Consider the following 24,977-nt stretch of genomic DNA (forward strand, 5'->3'; position numbering starts at 1 on the left):
GCTGGAATCCTAAAAAACTTTCTTGGAAGGTAACAAACCTACAGAATATTTGACCTTGGATCAAGAAGGGCAAAGCCTCTGTACACCGCTGGTTACTTTGTGTGTACTTCAGTGGGGGAACAGCATGGCAAAATTTATAGCCATATGCAAAATTTTAGGGGGGGGGGGCTCAGATATTTTCCCCATGGTTTAGCAGGATATTTCTCCCATGGAAACCGATTTCAGTACGTCATTCAGTAATCATTCTCAGTAGATTAGAGATACTAAAGTTTGAAGTTTTTAATAACTTAAATGCATTAATGACTGAAAAAGAAATGTTTTTACATTTTTGCAAAGAAAAAAGTACTGAAAGCAAGGGAGTTCTCATTTCTGGAGGAGGGCGTAAACCCACACTTGCCCCCCCCCCCTTGATGGGCGCCCATGGGGAAAAGATGTGCAACAGCTGGTTGGTTGTACAAGCTGGTGACATCGATGCAGCTAATTTAGCCGCCCTGGCAGCTTGTTTTGCTAATACTTTTCATTGTTTTTGACAGCAATTAAAAAAGATATTCCAAGTATTGTTTAGTTTTCTTGCTGTTTGTTGTTATCTTTTTTTCATTAAAATCAACGATTCTGTTGGGAGTATACACAGGTCAGGCGCAGAAAGAAAAAGAGCATGGCGTGAGAGAAAATGTACGTGTGAAGTGACAGTTCAGAATGTAAAAAAAGAGAGAAGAAAAAAGTTTCACACTTCTATCGGGTGTCTTTACAACAGTTTTAAATCAATTTACTGCTTTTTATAAAATGAACAATCGATGAACTTGCTTTTTACATATTGAAACTTACAATGAACATTAATATTAAATATTATAAATTTTGCTCTCTATATATTATTAAATGTTTGCATGACTAAATGTTCTATGCTCGAAACTAAATAAGAGTTTTCTAATTACAGAACTGACGAGCTGAAAATTGGAACACTTGTGGGTGTTGACAAGTTTGGAAACAAATATTATGAGAATAAAATGTACTTTTATTGTAAGTAAATACAATTTAAAAACCAGTAAATATATCTTTTCGGATGTCTTTTCATCCTAAAGCTCATATGCTTTTGCAATGAAAAAAAAGTTCTTTGCAACTCTGTTCTTTGCTGCCCCGCTTAAAATTTTTCTCTTTTTAACTGTTAATTATATTTTGAAGTTGTTGGCACAAAAGTATTTGTTATATTTATTGTTTTGTTTATAATACTATACCTTATTTCAGTTTCTTAGAGTCTTACTTTCAAAATACAGTAGAACCCCATTAATAATGCAAGAATTGGGCGACATGTTCAACACCTGCTTTACATGGTAACATAACTGCAGTAATTTTAAACATGTTTCTTTTTTTCTGAATGTAATTTACCAATAGTAATACAATGCAGAACTTAAAAATGTTTAATAAGGTGTCACGATAAATTTTTAGGTTGTTACTTTTGTTGAATATCCAATATCCAGTTAAAACGCAATATCAATTATTTAATATTAATTTAGTAATTATAATTTGAGTTTGCGCTTGTCTAACTGATAACAGGCTTGCACAAGGCACAAGGTGCTGCGATTTCTTAATACGGACGGGTATCATGCTTGATTGGAAATGCTCAGCTGGTGCCTCGCTCAGCTATTTTATTTGTGAACTAGTTTTGAATTAGAAGTGGAAAATTCAAATTTGGATATGTGCCCTTTTGATATGAAAATGAATGAGTGGATTCCGGCAAATAAGGGTTAAGTTCCACTTTGCTGTAAAAGACCTGACGAGAAATAAGGGGATGGATATTGTTGGGAAATGTGTCTTTACCTTAAGTTCATAGAACTAAATGAAAAGGTTTACAGAACCCCAACATCAAAAAGCCGTGCAGTCTGCCAGTAAGAAATAAAACATACTCAAAGTAATTTTAAATAAATAACATTTATTAAAATATCACAGTATACTACAATAAACATTTGTTAAATACCAAAAATAATTTAGAGTGTACAAAAACCCCCCCCCAATAATCACAGAAATTTCAAAGTTAAATTACTAAATAAACACTTTTAGAAAAACGCGAAACATTTTAGAAAAATTGTAAAAATGTCACCTTCCAGCGCTAAATGCGCATGTTTACATTGCTGAAGACTTCTTGACCGAGTGTAATCGAAGAAAACTGTTCCATCATGCACCGGCCGATAGGCTTGCTTAGTTCTAGCAGAACCTCTTCAAATACCGGAAAGCAAACTTGTGCATCCACAGGAATCACATCGGAACTTTCTGGAACTCTGGTAGGAACGTCTAGGAAATCCAATCATGAAGGTCACTCTGAAGAACATCGATGATTTCAAACTGATGACTGTCCCACACCACCACAGGAGCACCGGTAAATCAATCCAGGTATTGGCCAAGGTTAAGTGTTATGCCTAATGGCAATGAACTTCATCTCCTGCGAACGTCTTCAGCAATGTTGACATTTTTTCCCTCCATTAGCCGGAGTAATTTAGAACATTCTTAAACAATACTTAACACTGAATAAAACTTATCTCAAGCCCAGCTTGAATTCAAAAACGTTGCATCATCAACGGCTCGAGCGCGCCGCAACATCAATCAACAACCTAGCATGGTTGCCTAACCTTCAAAGACCAATCCCTGATTGGTCAACAAAAAAATGGCAAGATGCCAATGGGGAGTAAACACAAAACAAAAGTGAGCACTGAAAATATTTCGATCAATCTATTTATACGTTCTATGACCGCGATACGTCATCCCATGACACACCCTACTTTGCATTGGAGATATACATCTCAACTATTCCTGATTGAGTGATTCAACAATCTTTCTATTCGTTTTTTCGGCTCAAGGTAGCCAAAAACATCTCAACCATCGGGTGTTACGTCATAGGATGATTCCGATGTTGCACGATCATGCCCGAATCAATTTCAGTTATCCGCCGCTGGGAAACAAGACGCGGAGTGGCAAAAGCATATCGGAGGTTAGTTTCAAAAAATACTTTAACATTTGTAATTGAATTAAAAGCGCTCCAAGATACTGAATAAAGGCTTTTAAGCCCAACATGTTCCCCCCTCTTGGAGAACTTTTATTAAATACATACATGAAACAATTTAAATACTATATACAATATAAACATACACATGAGCTTACAATTTGAAAAAATTTATTTTTTACATTCCACCCCCCAATTAAAAATAATTCTGCATAAGGAGTTTAGACTATATTTAGATAATGGCTTCGTGAAAATGTCAGCTATGTTTACATTCGTCCTAACATATTCAATAGAAAACAATTTTTGTTCAATTAAATTTCTCAGAAAATGATATCTGACATCTATGTGTTTAGTTCTCGAGTTTTCAATTGGGGATTTCGAAAAATCAATGGTTGCAATGTTATCACAAAAAATTACAGTTTCTTTTAGTTGAAAACTTTCAATTCCTAAGTTGTTGATCTCATCAATTATTCTTTTCAACCAAACTATTTCTTTAGCCGTTTCTCCCAATGAGATGTATTCGGCTTCCATGGTTGATAATGAGACACATTTGTGTTTAAAGGTTCTCCAACTTATCGGAACTTTATCAATACAAACTATTGAACCCCCCATTGATACTCTATCCTCACGATTTGCAGCATAATCAGAATCTGAAAAACCTCTAATTCTGATACTGTTAATAGCACTTAAATTAAATTTATAGTTACAGGTGTATTTCAAATAGCCTAATAATCTTAAAAGAAAATCCCAGTGTTTCTTACCAGGATTAGCCTGGAATTGTGAAAATATATTAACTGCATATGAAATGTCTGGACGAGTTTTTCCGGCAATGTATGCCAAGCACCCTAGCAAATTCCGGTACGGGAGTTTCTCCATCTCTTTGATTTAGTACTCGGTCTTAGGACAATCATCCTTAGACAAAACCGTACCTCTTGAAATTGGAAGGGTAGATATAGGCACATTATACTCAGAAAAAAGGTTTCAAATTTTGGAAATATAAGAAATCTGATGAATGAAAATTTTATCATCATTCTCAATAAATTCAATTCCCAACAATTTTCTTGTTTTCCCCAGTTCTTTAATATCATATACAGTTTTAATTTCATCAATTACATTTTTAACTAAATTTTTATTCTTGGCAAAAATCAAAATATCATCCACATATATTAACAGGAAAATTTCACTGTTCCTCACGTAAACACAATTACATCCTATTATTCTTTTAAATTGGAATCGCTGGAGAACACCATCAATTTCATGAAACCAATTTCTCCCGGACTGGTGTAGTCCATATAAGGATTTCTTAAGTTTACATACATAGTTAGGATGAATTTTACTTATAAAACCTTCTGGCTGCCTCATAAAAATATTTTCTTCCAGGTCAGCATATAAATATGCATTCTTTATATCAATTTGAAAATGACACCATTTTAATAAAGATACAAAAATTGTGAAAAATAGTCTTACTAAAGAAAATTCCACCACCGGGCTGAAGACCTCAGAATAAGACTCGCCAGGGATCTGGCGATTTCCGCCTGCAACAAGCCTTGCCTTATATCTTACAATCTCATCACGATCATTTTTCTTCAAATCATACACCCACCGGTTCCCCAGAATGGGCTGATTCTTAGGTGGAGGTACAAGTTCCCACACACCTCTCTGTTTGATGACTTCTAGTTCATCTTCCATAGCAAGTCTCCAGTTCTTCAGCTCGGGGGTGGATAAACATTGTTTATAGGAATTGGGAATTAATACTTCAACCAAACTAGCCTCAGGGACTTCTTCCTCACTTTCATCAGAAGTAACAATTTCTTCCTGGGGTTGATCCCCATTAGAGATTTCCCCACTTACAGGATTTTTGGAAGAAAAGTCAAAGAATTTGGGGTCATATTCTATTTTGTGGTCATCACAATATTTTAGTACTTCCTTTGGGGATCTCAATCGAACTTTCTTATTCCCCGCAATTGTGTAATAATAGATATCTTTTTTCTTCCCCGTTTTTCTCTTCTTCACTTCCCTAATCCATTTAACCTTATTACAAGGAGTTCCCTGAGTACTTTCCTTAATTCTTTGATCCAACTCAATTTCACTTATAGGTTTGATAAAATTAAAATTTCTTTCTGATTTGGATCTATTTAACGATTCCCCCCATTTGACATTTTCATTAAAGTTAACATTCATGGTTTCTGTAATAGTTCTGGTGTTAGGATCCCAAATCCGGTATCCACGAGTCCGAATGGCATATCCCACCATTATCCCCTTTTTAGCTCTCATATCTAATTTCCTTAATTTAGACTTTGGTAATCCTATGTAGGCTAAACAGCCAAATACTTTTAAATGTCTAACAGAAGGTTTATTCCCACAAAAAAGCTCAAAAGGGGTTTTCTTTTCATTTCCGACTACAGTCCTGTTTCTTACGTAATTAAAGCACATAGCTGCTTCTGCCCAAAATTCCTCTCCTAGCCCGGAATCTCTTAACATTGCTCTAACACCATTCATAATCGTGAGATTATACCTCTCCACAACGCCATTTTGCTGAGGCGTATAAGTGTTAGTCCTCTTAATTTTTATCCCCTGGCTAGTGAGATAACTTTCAAATTTATCATTAACGAATTCTCTCCCGTTGTCGGAACGAACAGCTTTAATTTTCCTATCAAGAAACCTCTCATTTCTTTTCTGAAAATTCAAAAAAACATTGAATGCCTCGTCTTTACTCTTTAAGAAAAATACGAAAGATTTGCGAGAAAAATCATCAATTAAACAATAAATGTATCTTTTCCCCCCTAAGGATTCAGTCTGAAAAGGACCGGCCAGATCCATGTGAATTAGATCAAGAGGAACTTTTGACCTACGCTCAGGAACAGACCTAAAAGAGCATTTTCTCTTTTTACCCAATTTACAAGGTTCACATTCAAATCTGGGCCCCCTTTTAATTTCAAGACCTTGGGTGGCTCCTAACTTACTTGTTAAATTAATAGTGTCCATATTTGTATGAGCAAAACGTTTATGCCACAGCTCCATGTCTACATTCACAGCATTGGCCCTTTCAAAGTGATTCTTAACAGTAGGGGTATCAACAAAATTGGTATTTTCACAATTTACATAAAAACTTGGTTTTACATAATAAAGTTTATTAATTAAGACTGCAGTAAACAATTTAACATTTTCTTTATTAAAGACACAAATTTTACCCGGATACCATCTTATTTTAAAACCTTGTCGGTCAATACATGATCCGGAAAGTAAATTGCGGCGCAATGTTGGAGCAAAGAATACATTATTTAAAGTTATTGTTATCAGCTTCCTATCTGACTCTATTTTGAAAATTACCCTACCTATTCCTTCTACTTTACTTTTAATATTACCAACTGCCACCTCCATTTGGGTATTTTGAACAGGTTTTAATTCTGTGAACAAATTTTTGTCCCGGCAAAAATGTGCCGTACTTCCTGAATCAAAAAGCCAGGAATTTTCACATTTTGGAATAGTAGAGTTAGCCGAGATTTCGTCAGATTCTTCCACTGAACAAAACATGCCAGCAGTTTGAGCGTCTGATTTAGATTTATTATTTACCTTTTTATTTTGACTATCTTTATTCCTGCTCCAACACCGCGAGGCAATATGACCCTTTTTCTTACAATAATGACAAATTTTGTTTTTAAAAAAAGGTTTACTCCTTTCATTTGCCACTCCGTGTCTGTTGGGTTTAGAAAAAACATTCATTGCCGAATTTGATGTATCAGGTTCTTTAGTCAAATATTTGATTCTACCCTCCTCGGCTAATAACTCATCTTTTACTTTGGAGAAGGTAAACATACTTGCGTCCCACCGGTAAATAGCCTGGACAATACTGTCAAAGTTGGAGGGCAGATACCTAATCAATTGAAAAGTCCGAATCTTTTCTTCCATTATATAACCATTATCAACAAGTTGTTTATGGATTCCCCCCAACCTGGCAGCGAATAACCCAATTGATTCGTTTTCATTTAGTTTACATGAAAAGTAGGACTCCCACAATGTCGCCATCCTGGCCAGAGATGGGGGTTCAAAATTACCTTTCAGTGTATTCCAAGCTTCGCTTGGGTCTTCTATATCGGCAATCAGCCTTTTTACGTCGCCTTCTAAGTTTAAATAAATTATTGCCAAAGCTTGACCACATTTCTTCCGGTCAAGTGCAGGAATGTTTTCCCCCTCTAATTTCTTTTGGGTTACTTCCCATAGGTCTCTTTCAATAAGGACCATCTTAATATCTCTGGACCAGGTGGCCCAATTATGGGATCCCAACTTTTCTATATTTCTATAATCTTTATCCATTATCAAAAAATATTTTATTTCCCACGGGCAGACCAAACCACGCTCTGCTACCACTTGTTGGGAAATGTGTCTTTACCTTAAGTTCATAGAACTAAATGAAAAGGTTTACAGAACCCCAACATCAAAAAGCCGTGCAGTCTGCCAGTAAGAAATAAAACATACTCAAAGTAATTTTAAATAAATAACATTTATTAAAATATCACAGTATACTACAATAAACATTTGTTAAATACCAAAAATAATTTAGAGTGTACAAAAACCCCCCCCAATAATCACAGAAATTTCAAAGTTAAATTACTAAATAAACACTTTTAGAAAAACGCGAAACATTTTAGAAAAATTGTAAAAATGTCACCTTCCAGCGCTAAATGCGCATGTTTACATTGCTGAAGACTTCTTGACCGAGTGTAATCGAAGAAAACTGTTCCATCATGCACCGGCCGATAGGCTTGCTTAGTTCTAGCAGAACCTCTTCAAATACCGGAAAGCAAACTTGTGCATCCACAGGAATCACATCGGAACTTTCTGGAACTCTGGTAGGAACGTCTAGGAAATCCAATCATGAAGGTCACTCTGAAGAACATCGATGATTTCAAACTGATGACTGTCCCACACCACCACAGGAGCACCGGTAAATCAATCCAGGTATTGGCCAAGGTTAAGTGTTATGCCTAATGGCAATGAACTTCATCTCCTGCGAACGTCTTCAGCAATGTTGACATTTTTTCCCTCCATTAGCCGGAGTAATTTAGAACATTCTTAAACAATACTTAACACTGAATAAAACTTATCTCAAGCCCAGCTTGAATTCAAAAACGTTGCATCATCAACGGCTCGAGCGCGCCGCAACATCAATCAACAACCTAGCATGGTTGCCTAACCTTCAAAGACCAATCCCTGATTGGTCAACAAAAAAATGGCAAGATGCCAATGGGGAGTAAACACAAAACAAAAGTGAGCACTGAAAATATTTCGATCAATCTATTTATACGTTCTATGACCGCGATACGTCATCCCATGACACACCCTACTTTGCATTGGAGATATACATCTCAACTATTCCTGATTGAGTGATTCAACAATCTTTCTATTCGTTTTTTCGGCTCAAGGTAGCCAAAAACATCTCAACCATCGGGTGTTACGTCATAGGATGATTCCGATGTTGCACGATCATGCCCGAATCAATTTCAGTTATCCGCCGCTGGGAAACAAGACGCGGAGTGGCAAAAGCATATCGGAGGTTAGTTTCAAAAAATACTTTAACATTTGTAATTGAATTAAAAGCGCTCCAAGATACTGAATAAAGGCTTTTAAGCCCAACATGTTCCCCCCTCTTGGAGAACTTTTATTAAATACATACATGAAACAATTTAAATACTATATACAATATAAACATACACATGAGCTTACAATTTGAAAAAATTTATTTTTTACATTCCACCCCCCAATTAAAAATAATTCTGCATAAGGAGTTTAGACTATATTTAGATAATGGCTTCGTGAAAATGTCAGCTATGTTTACATTCGTCCTAACATATTCAATAGAAAACAATTTTTGTTCAATTAAATTTCTCAGAAAATGATATCTGACATCTATGTGTTTAGTTCTCGAGTTTTCAATTGGGGATTTCGAAAAATCAATGGTTGCAATGTTATCACAAAAAATTACAGTTTCTTTTAGTTGAAAACTTTCAATTCCTAAGTTGTTGATCTCATCAATTATTCTTTTCAACCAAACTATTTCTTTAGCCGTTTCTCCCAATGAGATGTATTCGGCTTCCATGGTTGATAATGAGACACATTTGTGTTTAAAGGTTCTCCAACTTATCGGAACTTTATCAATACAAACTATTGAACCCCCCATTGATACTCTATCCTCACGATTTGCAGCATAATCAGAATCTGAAAAACCTCTAATTCTGATACTGTTAATAGCACTTAAATTAAATTTATAGTTACAGGTGTATTTCAAATAGCCTAATAATCTTAAAAGAAAATCCCAGTGTTTCTTACCAGGATTAGCCTGGAATTGTGAAAATATATTAACTGCATATGAAATGTCTGGACGAGTTTTTCCGGCAATGTATGCCAAGCACCCTAGCAAATTCCGGTACGGGAGTTTCTCCATCTCTTTGATTTCGTACTCGGTCTTAGGACAATCATCCTTAGACAAAACCGTACCTCTTGAAATTGGAAGGGTAGATATAGGCACATTATACTCAGAAAAAAGGTTTCAAATTTTGGAAATATAAGAAATCTGATGAATGAAAATTTTATCATCATTCTCAATAAATTCAATTCCCAACAATTTTCTTGTTTTCCCCAGTTCTTTAATATCATATACAGTTTTAATTTCATCAATTACATTTTTAACTAAATTTTTATTCTTGGCAAAAATCAAAATATCATCCACATATATTAACAGGAAAATTTCACTGTTCCTCACGTAAACACAATTACATCCTATTATTCTTTTAAATTGGAATCGCTGGAGAACACCATCAATTTCATGAAACCAATTTCTCCCGGACTGGTGTAGTCCATATAAGGATTTCTTAAGTTTACATACATAGTTAGGATGAATTTTACTTATAAAACCTTCTGGCTGCCTCATAAAAATATTTTCTTCCAGGTCAGCATATAAATATGCATTCTTTATATCAATTTGAAAATGACACCATTTTAATAAAGATACAAAAATTGTGAAAAATAGTCTTACTAAAGAAAATTCCACCACCGGGCTGAAGACCTCAGAATAAGACTCGCCAGGGATCTGGCGATTTCCGCCTGCAACAAGCCTTGCCTTATATCTTACAATCTCATCACGATCATTTTTCTTCAAATCATACACCCACCGGTTCCCCAGAATGGGCTGATTCTTAGGTGGAGGTACAAGTTCCCACACACCTCTCTGTTTGATGACTTCTAGTTCATCTTCCATAGCAAGTCTCCAGTTCTTCAGCTCGGGGGTGGATAAACATTGTTTATAGGAATTGGGAATTAATACTTCAACCAAACTAGCCTCAGGGACTTCTTCCTCACTTTCATCAGAAGTAACAATTTCTTCCTGGGGTTGATCCCCATTAGAGACTTCCCCACTTACAGGATTTTTGGAAGAAAAGTCAAAGAATTTGGGGTCATATTCTATTTTGTGGTCATCACAATATTTTAGTACTTCCTTTGGGGATCTCAATCGAACTTTCTTATTCCCCGCAATTGTGTAATAATAGATATCTTTTTTCTTCCCCGTTTTTCTCTTCTTCACTTCCCTAATCCATTTAACCTTATTACAAGGAGTTCCCTGAGTACTTTCCTTAATTCTTTGATCCAACTCAATTTCACTTATAGGTTTGATAAAATTAAAATTTCTTTCTGATTTGGATCTATTTAACGATTCCCCCCATTTGACATTTTCATTAAAGTTAACATTCATGGTTTCTGTAATAGTTCTGGTGTTAGGATCCCAAATCCGGTATCCACGAGTCCGAATGGCATATCCCACCATTATCCCCTTTTTAGCTCTCATATCTAATTTCCTTAATTTAGACTTTGGTAATCCTATGTAGGCTAAACAGCCAAATACTTTTAAATGTCTAACAGAAGGTTTATTCCCACAAAAAAGCTCAAAAGGGGTTTTCTTTTCATTTCCGACTACAGTCCTGTTTCTTACGTAATTAAAGCACATAGCTGCTTCTGCCCAAAATTCCTCTCCTAGCCCGGAATCTCTTAACATTGCTCTAACACCATTCATAATCGTGAGATTATACCTCTCCACAACGCCATTTTGCTGAGGCGTATAAGTGTTAGTCCTCTCAATTTTTATCCCCTGGCTAGTGAGATAACTTTCAAATTTATCATTAACGAATTCTCTCCCGTTGTCGGAACGAACAGCTTTAATTTTCCTATCAAGAAACCTCTCATTTCTTTTCTGAAAATTCAAAAAAACATTGAATGCCTCGTCTTTACTCTTTAAGAAAAATACGAAAGATTTGCGAGAAAAATCATCAATTAAACAATAAATGTATCTTTTCCCCCCTAAGGATTCAGTCTGAAAAGGACCGGCCAGATCCATGTGAATTAGATCAAGAGGAACTTTTGACCTACGCTCAGGAACAGACCTAAAAGAGCATTTTCTCTTTTTACCCAATTTACAAGGTTCACATTCAAATCTGGGCCCCCTTTTAATTTCAAGACCTTGGGTGGCTCCTAACTTACTTGTTAAATTAATAGTGTCCATATTTGTATGAGCAAAACGTTTATGCCACAGCTCCATGTCTACATTCACAGCATTGGCCCTTTCAAAGTGATTCTTAACAGTAGGGGTATCAACAAAATTGGTATTTTCACAATTTACATAAAAACTTGGTTTTACATAATAAAGTTTATTAATTAAGACTGCAGTAAACAATTTAACATTTTCTTTATTAAAGACACAAATTTTACCCGGATACCATCTTATTTTAAAACCTTGTCGGTCAATACATGATCCGGAAAGTAAATTGCGGCGCAATGTTGGAGCAAAGAATACATTATTTAAAGTTATTGTTATCAGCTTCCTATCTGACTCTATTTTGAAAATTACCCTACCTATTCCTTCTACTTTACTTTTAATATTACCAACTGCCACCTCCATTTGGGTATTTTGAACAGGTTTTAATTCTGTGAACAAATTTTTGTCCCGGCAAAAATGTGCCGTACTTCCTGAATCAAAAAGCCAGGAATTTTCACATTTTGGAATAGTAGAGTTAGCCGAGATTTCGTCAGATTCTTCCACTGAACAAAACATGCCAGCAGTTTGAGCGTCTGATTTAGATTTATTATTTACCTTTTTATTTTGACTATCTTTATTCCTGCTCCAACACCGCGAGGCAATATGACCCTTTTTCTTACAATAATGACAAATTTTGTTTTTAAAAAAAGGTTTACTCCTTTCATTTGCCACTCCGTGTCTGTTGGGTTTAGAAAAAACATTCATTGCCGAATTTGATGTATCAGGTTCTTTAGTCAAATATTTGATTCTACCCTCCTCGGCTAATAACTCATCTTTTACTTTGGAGAAGGTAAACATACTTGCGTCCCACCGGTAAATAGCCTGGACAATACTGTCAAAGTTGGAGGGCAGATACCTAATCAATTGAAAAGTCCGAATCTTTTCTTCCATTATATAACCATTATCAACAAGTTGTTTATGGATTCCCCCCAACCTGGCAGCGAATAACCCAATTGATTCGTTTTCATTTAGTTTACATGAAAAGTAGGACTCCCACAATGTCGCCATCCTGGCCAGAGATGGGGGTTCAAAATTACCTTTCAGTGTATTCCAAGCTTCGCTTGGGTCTTCTATATCGGCAATCAGCCTTTTTACGTCGCCTTCTAAGTTTAAATAAATTATTGCCAAAGCTTGACCACATTTCTTCCGGTCAAGTGCAGGAATGTTTTCCCCCTCTAATTTCTTTTGGGTTACTTCCCATAGGTCTCTTTCAATAAGGACCATCTTAATATCTCTGGACCAGGTGGCCCAATTATGGGATCCCAACTTTTCTATATTTCTATAATCTTTATCCATTATCAAAAAATATTTTATTTCCCACGGGCAGACCAAACCACGCTCTGCTACCACTTGTTGGGAAATGTGTCTTTACCTTAAGTTCATAGAACTAAATGAAAAGGTTTACAGAACCCCAACATCAAAAAGCCGTGCAGTCTGCCAGTAAGAAATAAAACATACTCAAAGTAATTTTAAATAAATAACATTTATTAAAATATCACAGTATACTACAATAAACATTTGTTAAATACCAAAAATAATTTAGAGTGTACAAAAACCCCCCCCAATAATCACAGAAATTTCAAAGTTAAATTACTAAATAAACACTTTTAGAAAAACGCGAAACATTTTAGAAAAATTGTAAAAATGTCACCTTCCAGCGCTAAATGCGCATGTTTACATTGCTGAAGACTTCTTGACCGAGTGTAATCGAAGAAAACTGTTCCATCATGCACCGGCCGATAGGCTTGCTTAGTTCTAGCAGAACCTCTTCAAATACCGGAAAGCAAACTTGTGCATCCACAGGAATCACATCGGAACTTTCTGGAACTCTGGTAGGAACGTCTAGGAAATCCAATCATGAAGGTCACTCTGAAGAACATCGATGATTTCAAACTGATGACTGTCCCACACCACCACAGGAGCACCGGTAAATCAATCCAGGTATTGGCCAAGGTTAAGTGTTATGCCTAATGGCAATGAACTTCATCTCCTGCGAACGTCTTCAGCAATGTTGACATTTTTTCCCTCCATTAGCCGGAGTAATTTAGAACATTCTTAAACAATACTTAACACTGAATAAAACTTATCTCAAGCCCAGCTTGAATTCAAAAACGTTGCATCATCAACGGCTCGAGCGCGCCGCAACATCAATCAACAACCTAGCATGGTTGCCTAACCTTCAAAGACCAATCCCTGATTGGTCAACAAAAAAATGGCAAGATGCCAATGGGGAGTAAACACAAAACAAAAGTGAGCACTGAAAATATTTCGATCAATCTATTTATACGTTCTATGACCGCGATACGTCATCCCATGACACACCCTACTTTGCATTGGAGATATACATCTCAACTATTCCTGATTGAGTGATTCAACAATCTTTCTATTCGTTTTTTCGGCTCAAGGTGGCCAAAAACATCTCAACCATCGGGTGTTACGTCATAGGATGATTCCGATGTTGCACGATCATGCCCGAATCAATTTCAGTTATCCGCCGCTGGGAAACAAGACGCGGAGTGGCAAAAGCATATCGGAGGTTAGTTTCAAAAAATACTTTAACATTTGTAATTGAATTAAAAGCGCTCCAAGATACTGAATAAAGGCTTTTAAGCCCAACATGTTCCCCCCTCTTGGAGAACTTTTATTAAATACATACATGAAACAATTTAAATACTATATACAATATAAACATACACATGAGCTTACAATTTGAAAAAATTTATTTTTTACATTCCACCCCCCAATTAAAAATAATTCTGCATAAGGAGTTTAGACTATATTTAGATAATGGCTTCGTGAAAATGTCAGCTATGTTTACATTCGTCCTAACATATTCAATAGAAAACAATTTTTGTTCAATTAAATTTCTCAGAAAATGATATCTGACATCTATGTGTTTAGTTCTCGAGTTTTCAATTGGGGATTTCGAAAAATCAATGGTTGCAATGTTATCACAAAAAATTACAGTTTCTTTTAGTTGAAAACTTTCAATTCCTAAGTTGTTGATCTCATCAATTATTCTTTTCAACCAAACTATTTCTTTAGCCGTTTCTCCCAATGAGATGTATTCGGCTTCCATGGTTGATAATGAGACACATTTGTGTTTAAAGGTTCTCCAACTTATCGGAACTTTATCAATACAAACTATTGAACCCCCCATTGATACTCTATCCTCACGATTTGCAGCATAATCAGAATCTGAAAAACCTCTAATTCTGATACTGTTAATAGCACTTAAATTAAATTTATAGTTACAGGTGTATTTCAAATAGCCTAATAATCTTAAAAGAAAATCCCAGTGTTTCTTACCAGGATTAGCCTGGAATTGTGAAAATATATTAACTGCATATGAAATGTCTGGACGAGTTTTTCCGGCAATGTATGCCAAGCACCCTAGCAAATTCCGGTACGGGAGTTTCTCCATCTCTTTGATTTCGTACTCGGTCTTAGGACAATCATCCTTAGACAAAACCGTACCTCTTGAAATTGGAAGGGTAGATATAGGCACATTATACTCAGAAAAAAGGTTTCAAATTTTGGAAATATAAGAAATCTGATGAATGAAAATTTTATCATCATTCTCAATAAATTCAATTCCCAACAATTTTCTTGTTTTCCCCAGTTCTTTAATATCATATACAGTTTTAATTTCATCAATTACATTTTTAACTAAATTTTTATTCTTGGCAAAAATCAAAATATCATCCACATATATTAACAGGAAAATTTCACTGTTCCTCACGTAAACACAATTACATCCTATTATTCTTTTAAATTGGAATCGCTGGAGAACACCATCAATTTCATGAAACCAATTTCTCCCGGACTGGTGTAGTCCATATAAGGATTTCTTAAGTTTACATACATAGTTAGGATGAATTTTACTTATAAAACCTTCTGGCTGCCTCATAAAAATATTTTCTTCCAGGTCAGCATATAAATATGCATTCTTTATATCAATTTGAAAATGACACCATTTTAATAAAGATACAAAAATTGTGAAAAATAGTCTTACTAAAGAAAATTCCACCACCGGGCTGAAGACCTCAGAATAAGACTCGCCAGGGATCTGGCGATTTCCGCCTGCAACAAGCCTTGCCTTATATCTTACAATCTCATCACGATCATTTTTCTTCAAATCATACACCCACCGGTTCCCCAGAATGGGCTGATTCTTAGGTGGAGGTACAAGTTCCCACACACCTCTCTGTTTGATGACTTCTAGTTCATCTTCCATAGCAAGTCTCCAGTTCTTCAGCTCGGGGGTGGATAAACATTGTTTATAGGAATTGGGAATTAATACTTCAACCAAACTAGCCTCAGGGACTTCTTCCTCACTTTCATCAGAAGTAACAATTTCTTCCTGGGGTTGATCCCCATTAGAGACTTCCCCACTTACAGGATTTTTGGAAGAAAAGTCAAAGAATTTGGGGTCATATTCTATTTTGTGGTCATCACAATATTTTAGTACTTCCTTTGGGGATCTCAATCGAACTTTCTTATTCCCCGCAATTGTGTAATAATAGATATCTTTTTTCTTCCCCGTTTTTCTCTTCTTCACTTCCCTAATCCATTTAACCTTATTACAAGGAGTTCCCTGAGTACTTTCCTTAATTCTTTGATCCAACTCAATTTCACTTATAGGTTTGATAAAATTAAAATTTCTTTCTGATTTGGATCTATTTAACGATTCCCCCCATTTGACATTTTCATTAAAGTTAACATTCATGGTTTCTGTAATAGTTCTGGTGTTAGGATCCCAAATCCGGTATCCACGAGTCCGAATGGCATATCCCACCATTATCCCCTTTTTAGCTCTCATATCTAATTTCCTTAATTTAGACTTTGGTAATCCTATGTAGGCTAAACAGCCAAATACTTTTAAATGTCTAACAGAAGGTTTATTCCCACAAAAAAGCTCAAAAGGGGTTTTCTTTTCATTTCCGACTACAGTCCTGTTTCTTACGTAATTAAAGCACATAGCTGCTTCTGCCCAAAATTCCTCTCCTAGCCCGGAATCTCTTAACATTGCTCTAACACCATTCATAATCGTGAGATTATACCTCTCCACAACGCCATTTTGCTGAGGCGTATAAGTGTTAGTCCTCTCAATTTTTATCCCCTGGCTAGTGAGATAACTTTCAAATTTATCATTAACGAATTCTCTCCCGTTGTCGGAACGAACAGCTTTAATTTTCCTATCAAGAAACCTCTCATTTCTTTTCTGAAAATTCAAAAAAACATTGAATGCCTCGTCTTTACTCTTTAAGAAAAATACGAAAGATTTGCGAGAAAAATCATCAATTAAACAATAAATGTATCTTTTCCCCCCTAAGGATTCAGTCTGAAAAGGACCGGCCAGATCCATGTGAATTAGATCAAGAGGAACTTTTGACCTACGCTCAGGAACAGACCTAAAAGAGCATTTTCTCTTTTTACCCAATTTACAAGGTTCACATTCAAATCTGGGCCCCCTTTTAATTTCAAGACCTTGGGTGGCTCCTAACTTACTTGTTAAATTAATAGTGTCCATATTTGTATGAGCAAAACGTTTATGCCACAGCTCCATGTCTACATTCACAGCATTGGCCCTTTCAAAGTGATTCTTAACAGTAGGGGTATCAACAAAATTGGTATTTTCACAATTTACATAAAAACTTGGTTTTACATAATAAAGTTTATTAATTAAGACTGCAGTAAACAATTTAACATTTTCTTTATTAAAGACACAAATTTTACCCGGATACCATCTTATTTTAAAACCTTGTCGGTCAATACATGATCCGGAAAGTAAATTGCGGCGCAATGTTGGAGCAAAGAATACATTATTTAAAGTTATTGTTATCAGCTTCCTATCTGACTCTATTTTGAAAATTACCCTACCTATTCCTTCTACTTTACTTTTAATATTACCAACTGCCACCTCCATTTGGGTATTTTGAACAGGTTTTAATTCTGTGAACAAATTTTTGTCCCGGCAAAAATGTGCCGTACTTCCTGAATCAAAAAGCCAGGAATTTTCACATTTTGGAATAGTAGAGTTAGCCGAGATTTCGTCAGATTCTTCCACTGAACAAAACATGCCAGCAGTTTGAGCGTCTGATTTAGATTTATTATTTACCTTTTTATTTTGACTATCTTTATTCCTGCTCCAACACCGCGAGGCAATATGACCCTTTTTCTTACAATAATGACAAATTTTGTTTTTAAAAAAAGGTTTACTCCTTTCATTTGCCACTCCGTGTCTGTTGGGTTTAGAAAAAACATTCATTGCCGAATTTGATGTATCAGGTTCTTTAGTCAAATATTTGATTCTACCCTCCTCGGCTAATAACTCATCTTTTACTTTGGAGAAGGTAAACATACTTGCGTCCCACCGGTAAATAGCCTGGACAATACTGTCAAAGTTGGAGGGCAGATACCTAATCAATTGAAAAGTCCGAATCTTTTCTTCCATTATATAACCATTATCAACAAGTTGTTTATGGATTCCCCCCAACCTGGCAGCGAATAACCCAATTGATTCGTTTTCATTTAGTTTACATGAAAAGTAGGACTCCCACAATGTCGCCATCCTGGCCAGAGATGGGGGTTCAAAATTACCTTTCAGTGTATTCCAAGCTTCGCTTGGGTCTTCTATATCGGCAATCAGCCTTTTTACGTCGCCTTCTAAGTTTAAATAAATTATTGCCAAAGCTTGACCACATTTCTTCCGGTCAAGTGCAGGAATGTTTTCCCCCTCTAATTTCTTTTGGGTTACTTCCCATAGGTCTCTTTCAATAAGGACCATCTTAATATCTCTGGACCAGGTGGCCCAATTATGGGATCCCAACTTTTCTATATTTCTATAATCTTTATCCATTATCAAAAAATATTTTATTTCCCACGGGCAGACCAAACCACGCTCTGCTACCACTTGTTGGGAAATGTGTCTTTACCTTAAGTTCATAGAACTAAATGAAAAGGTTTACAGAACCCCAACATCAAAAAGCCGTGCAGTCTGCCAGTAAGAAATAAAACATACTCAAAGTAATTTTAAATAAATAACATTTATTAAAATATCACAGTATACTACAATAAACATTTGTTAAATACCAAAAATAATTTAGAGTGTACAAAAACCCCCCCCAATAATCACAGAAATTTCAAAGTTAAATTACTAAATAAACACTTTTAGAAAAACGCGAAACATTTTAGAAAAATTGTAAAAATGTCACCTTCCAGCGCTAAATGCGCATGTTTACATTGCTGAAGACTTCTTGACCGAGTGTAATCGAAGAAAACTGTTCCATCATGCACCGGCCGATAGGCTTGCTTAGTTCTAGCAGAACCTCTTCAAATACCGGAAAGCAAACTTGTGCATCCACAGGAATCACATCGGAACTTTCTGGAACTCTGGTAGGAACGTCTAGGAAATCCAATCATGAAGGTCACTCTGAAGAACATCGATGATTTCAAACTGATGACTGTCCCACACCACCACAGGAGCACCGGTAAATCAATCCAGGTATTGGCCAAGGTTAAGTGTTATGCCTAATGGCAATGAACTTCATCTCCTGCGAACGTCTTCAGCAATGTTGACATTTTTTCCCTCCATTAACCGGAGTAATTTAGAACATTCTTAAACAATACTTAACACTGAATAAAACTTATCTCAAGCCCAGCTTGAATTCAAAAACGTTGCATCATCAACGGCTCGAGCGCGCCGCAACATCAATCAACAACCTAGCATGGTTGCCTAACCTTCAAAGACCAATCCCTGATTGGTCAACAAAAAAATGGCAAGATGCCAATGGGGAGTAAACACAAAACAAAAGTGAGCACTGAAAATATTTCGATCAATCTATTTATACGTTCTATGACCGCGATACGTCATCCCATGACACACCCTACTTTGCATTGGAGATATACATCTCAACTATTCCTGATTGAGTGATTCAACAATCTTTCTATTCGTTTTTTCGGCTCAAGGTAGCCAAAAACATCTCAACCATCGGGTGTTACGTCATAGGATGATTCCGATGTTGCACGATCATGCCCGAATCAATTTCAGTTATCCGCCGCTGGGAAACAAGACGCGGAGTGGCAAAAGCATATCGGAGGTTAGTTTCAAAAAATACTTTAACATTTGTAATTGAATTAAAAGCGCTCCAAGATACTGAATAAAGGCTTTTAAGCCCAACAGATATACACCGTTTCGGTGGTAAAACCAATGTTTACGCATTTTTTAACAGTAAATATAAAACACTTCTACCAGAAAGAAATTCATGGGTCGATAGCCCTTATACAGTAAAATCCCTCTAATGTGGACACTAACAGGACAAAATTTTTTGTCCGCAATAGAGAGGTGTCCACAGGACGGGTTATTTGCATTGGAACTAGGGAATTAAAAATTGTCCACATTAGAGGGGTGTCCGCTAGGAGGGGTTTTACTGTATTGGAGATTCTGAAAACAAAAAAAAAAAAGTTTTTTTTACAAAGAGGATATAATCCGTTTTGAAAGTAAACAAACTCCTCAAATACTTAATTGCATTTGTGTTATACATATAATCCAGGATTTCGGTATTAAAGTGCATACAGCTAAGAACCTACAATGGAAATAACAATTGCAAAGATAAAAAAATGTAATCTTAAGAATGGTGTGAAATAAATATTAAGTAACATGCTTATTGTTAAAAGATAGCTTTTTAAGATATACCTTTCTTTCTTAGGAGGGAAGAATGACTTTTGTTCGTTCACATTACCTCTAGAATAAACACTTCAGTTCTTTTTAATGAGATTTGCTGTTGCATCATAATTGTTTCGTTTTTTAAATCAGAATGTAAAGCTCAAAAACTCCCTGTGTCTGTTTATTAAGTGATTCAAAAAATTAATTTTTCTTTAATATTTCTTCTTAACAGCTCGAAACCGTTGGGTGGATTATACAGAAGCTGTGAATTTGGATTATGATGGTAGTCAAGTCCCTGCTGAATGGTAAGGTTTTTTTTTTTTTTTCTAAATTATATATTTTGCTTCATAAGCAACTTATATTTTAAAGTAAAGATGGGGAATGTGGGGCTAAGTGAAATGGTGAAATATTTCCTCCACTTTTAGTGCCACTAACCTAGTATTATTTTAACTATGTAGTAGTATATGTAGTCTATTCCAGTCTTGAAAAAATTACCTCTGAAAATCAAAGCATTGCATAATACAAGCAATTTTCAAAAATTATTTTGATATTATCAAATGATAAAGTTCTTGTTACTAACATTTTAAATATTAATTGGGATTGATTCTCTAATATTCGGTGCATTGTTTATTTATAGTTAATATTTAGCTTATATTTATTTTTAATACTTTACACAATTGGTCAAGTGCATGCAGGGCAAAGTGAAATAGTTCATTTTATTTACTCATTCAATCATGTACTAAATCACTTATGTATTCATTTTTTAACTAGTTTATTTACCCCCCTCCCCCCCCCCAATTCTTCATTTAATAACTCTCTTATTAATTCATTCATCACTAATTTATTCATTCATTTATTTTTCCTTATGTGTTAATTTATTTATTAGTTTATTGTTTCGTTATCTTTTCATGTATCCAATTATCCTTTTATTTACTCATTAATTTGCTCAAAAATATTTCATTTTCGACTTTGCCCCATGAAAAAAAAAAGTAAAAATTTTCCACTTTCTTTTGAAGGAACAGTTTTACTGCCAAAAATATAAAGTTTCAATGCAAGTTTTATTGCAATATACAATGCTCTTTCTTTATGTACTGTTATTTTCAAAACAAATTTTTGCATTTCGAAAAAAAATAGATAAACATTTTGCATTTAAAATCAGCATAAAACAAAAAATCAAATATTAGAGTGAAAATTATTTAACTGAATATTCAGTATTCAGCAAAGTATGGCACTCGGCGAATTCCTTTTTTACTTTCTTCTATATCTAATATATAGAAGAAAGTATTGGATGGATTCGTGCAAATTTTCGAATTTTGACGGATTCGAACGTTTTGAGGTGTGCTGAGTCCATTTCGACTATTTTTGGAAAATGTCTGTTTGTCTGTGTGACCAGTTTTTTGTGGCCGCTCTACAGCAAAAAGTACCGCATGAAATCGAACGAAATTCGGTACACATTTGTGCCCCTATGTGAACTTGTGCCCATTGGTTTTTAGCGCGAACTCCTCCAAGGGGGGTGGAGCAATGGGACGTTTTTTGAGTTACGCGTGCTTGCTGTTCCTCAGGAAATAACTGGCGGAATCAAACAAAATTTGGTCCATATGTTGCCATTAACAGGAACAGGTGCTGATTCAATTTTAGTGTCAATAACTCAAACGGGGGTTGAGCTATAGAACGTTTTTCGTCGTTAATTGTGACTGCTGTATATCTCAAGAAATAATGAACAGAATGAAAGAAAAATTTATCGGCAAGTAGCCCTTAGTGGGTATAAGAGCTGATTTTATTTTTGTGTCAACAGCTAAAAAGGGGGTAGCGCAATCGCAAGTTCTTTTTTTCCATTGTGAGTGTCCTATCTCAAGAAGTAATGCTACGTTCTGGTTGAAATTAGGAATATATGTGAAACAGGTTTTGGTGCAATTGTGACGCCAAGCGCTCCAAGAGGTGTTGATTTTTTTTTTTTTTTTTTTTGCGAATAAAAATAGCTTTATTAATGCAACAATACGAAAGATAAATCGTAATAGATTGTCGTCTGCATATTTCTCGTGATTTTAATTGTATGGAAATGATCGGAAATATTATCTCAATGATTTAAAATTTTTAACTGTTGCCATCTTATGTTTGTTAACAAATAAAATATTTGTAATTAATTCAAGCAAGGCTTTTAAAATAACTTTCAATTTTCGATCTTTGCTTTGCTTTTGTAATAATTCAGACATTGGGATGGTCGTCAAGTTTTTGCATGTGTAATTTTGTTTTTGTTGGGAATATTGCTTCCTCGTCAAGCATGGGAAGGGATCAGGAAAAAAAAGAAAAATATAGAAGAAAGTTTCGTAATGGCCACAACATACTAGTTTTTTTCATTTTATTATTTGGCAAACAGTAAGAGGGACTTTGAATCTGAAAGTGTGTCACAAATTAGTTTCCTTTCCCCTCGAATCTAATAATCAGATAATTCATGTGCTGAATAATGCACGCTAGAGAAGTCGACTCCTATTGCATAGCTGCCGACATTGAAAGCTGAAAATTTTGAAGTAAAAAGCATAAAATTCGAGATACTTCACACGAATAAATTTGACAAAATCTGTGTGTGAAAGGAATTTCAAATTTATAAGTATCAATTTTTTTAATTAAGCCTTTTTTGACCTAAAATTTGAAATTTCAGATGACTTATTGATATTTAGAAGTGAAAACCTACAACTTTTAAGTGATAAAAAAAGTTTTAAAATAAGCATACGTTTGTTTTTTCATAAAAGTGATAATAAATATTCCTTGCAGCAGGTGAAAATTCGGGAAGTTCAGAGAAAAATCGGAATGTTTTACTGAATTTTTTTGTGAAAGAAAAATGCTAGAAACATGCTTCAAAAATAATTGGACTCATACAGTTTTCATACTCATGTATGAAAAGGTTTCCTTGTTTTGGTGAAAATTCAGGAGAAATTTAATACAGTTAGGGAGTCTCTCGCATCTATGCTATTGCCAGTTTGAGTAGCTAACTCTCTCACAAACGATATAAATATTTCCCTTTCTTTCTCACAGGCACCGCTGGTTACATTACATGACTGATGATCCACCTACTATAAAGAAACCTGTTGAACATAAATGGTTGATGGACCATACTGCAAATATGTCTGGCACAAATAAAGCATACATGCCATATTCAACTACACAACCAAAGGTTCAAGCATGGGTTCCACCAAAATAAATGTGATAAGCTTGTTTTGTTTGTATTTTATTGGCAGTCTCTGTCATTTAGAACAGATTATAAAAATGAATTAACATTTATGTATAAATACTGTATGATAAAGAAAAAATGTTTTGGAACATGAAATGTTTTTATTTATGAAATGATTGCTATCAAAAACTGTAAACTTGTCAGGAAAACTAATCTGTATCGGCTTGATTATCTCCAAGTAGGCCAAATTGATGTCCCAAGCTTGTATGTCATTAGTTTTATCTCTTTATAGTAAATAAAAGTAAGGTTTTTCAAAGAAATTCTGGAAGGAAGTCTGTGGCGTCCCTGTATCCAGGAGACCCCATAGCACCTACAGCCTTGAAATTTTGTACAAAATTACTTCGAGCCCCGGTGATTTGCACTTGGGGTTTTATTTCTTAAAATTCGAATTGGATTTTTTGTAATTAATTTAAGCTCAAATTTTGCATAAGTTGCCTATTAAAGGGGTGAAAAACTACTTGCTCACATTATATATTGTTGGAAAGGGAAGAATTTTCTGTGTTCTACGCAATTTGTTTCAATGCACTAACTTAAATACCGCGGGAGTTATTTGTGTTTTTAGCTCGAACATTTTTAGGCTTAGATTTAATGAAGTAGTGTCTGAATTTTAGCTATCAATAAAAAGCGAAGGAATTGTCCCACAGTTTTCTTTTTGACACAACTCTAAAGCGCGCTTTTTTTTTTTTAACTCCAGATTTAACTCGACCTATGGTCGAGAAACTTAGCTTCTATCTCTAAGGGAAAAAAGCTACAAGCCATTAAAAATTTAAGTTCGAATAATCTCATGCGCATTAAAGTTATTGGTGTTTTATTTGGCGTTGCCATAGTTACGTCTTTTCGATTTGCATGTTTCTTACTTATTCACAAACTTTAAGGGTTTCAATTTTAACAGAAAATCTTAGGGTCAACTCAATTCAAGCCCCGAGCTAAAGAGCAAAATATATTACTAGAGACCACGAATATGAAAGCAACTTTTCAAAGGTACAAAACTGCAGTTTTGCAATACTCATGAGCCCCTTAGCCCTTACGGCTCTGCAAATTGGTACAAGTTATTTTGAAACCCCGGGAAGGGGTGCTTTTTGATCCAAAGAGAGCTCATAATGCATTTTTAATCTGTTTCTTTCTAATTGACGATTTAAATCTTTGCAAATCAAATGAGATTCGCAAGCAATCTTTGGTGGTTGGCGAGCAGGGGGCAGAGGCTCCTAGTTGTTTAAAAACAAGTACGGAAAAAATTCTGCTGTATTACAATTCAATTACAATTTCCCATTAAAAATATGAGTCATTTAAAAAAAAAATTAACAGGCATGCATAACTCAGTTGCTTGAGAGAGTCTGCAGACTATTTCTAAGTTATGGGGAGCGGGCAGGGGACCTGAATATTATAAAGAACAAAAATCTTAACTTTCAGCTAATGAAGATTTGTAGCGTATTTTCTGGGATATAATCCGTTGCTATTGAGTACTTGTGTTAGCTAATTCTTTTCAAGCATTTCTTGATAATGA

The 24,977-nt window shown here is 35.2% G+C and overlaps 1 protein-coding gene across 1 annotated transcript; it reads left to right on the forward strand.

Moving 5' to 3' along the window:
- Positions 1-934: 934 nt before the first annotated feature.
- Positions 935-23,650, forward strand: LOC129234074 (NADH dehydrogenase [ubiquinone] 1 alpha subcomplex subunit 12-like; the record flags this gene model as incomplete). Its single annotated transcript, XM_054867964.1, has 3 exons — positions 935-1,017; positions 20,477-20,549; positions 23,278-23,650. Coding segments are annotated over 3 exons (322 nt in total), but the record flags the coding sequence as incomplete, so codon positions are not given.
- Between the last annotated feature and the right edge of the window lie 1,327 nt (positions 23,651-24,977).

The sequence above is a fragment of the Uloborus diversus genome, unplaced genomic scaffold (assembly GCF_026930045.1).
Source record: "Uloborus diversus isolate 005 unplaced genomic scaffold, Udiv.v.3.1 scaffold_973, whole genome shotgun sequence".
Taxonomy (NCBI): domain Eukaryota; kingdom Metazoa; phylum Arthropoda; class Arachnida; order Araneae; family Uloboridae; genus Uloborus; species Uloborus diversus.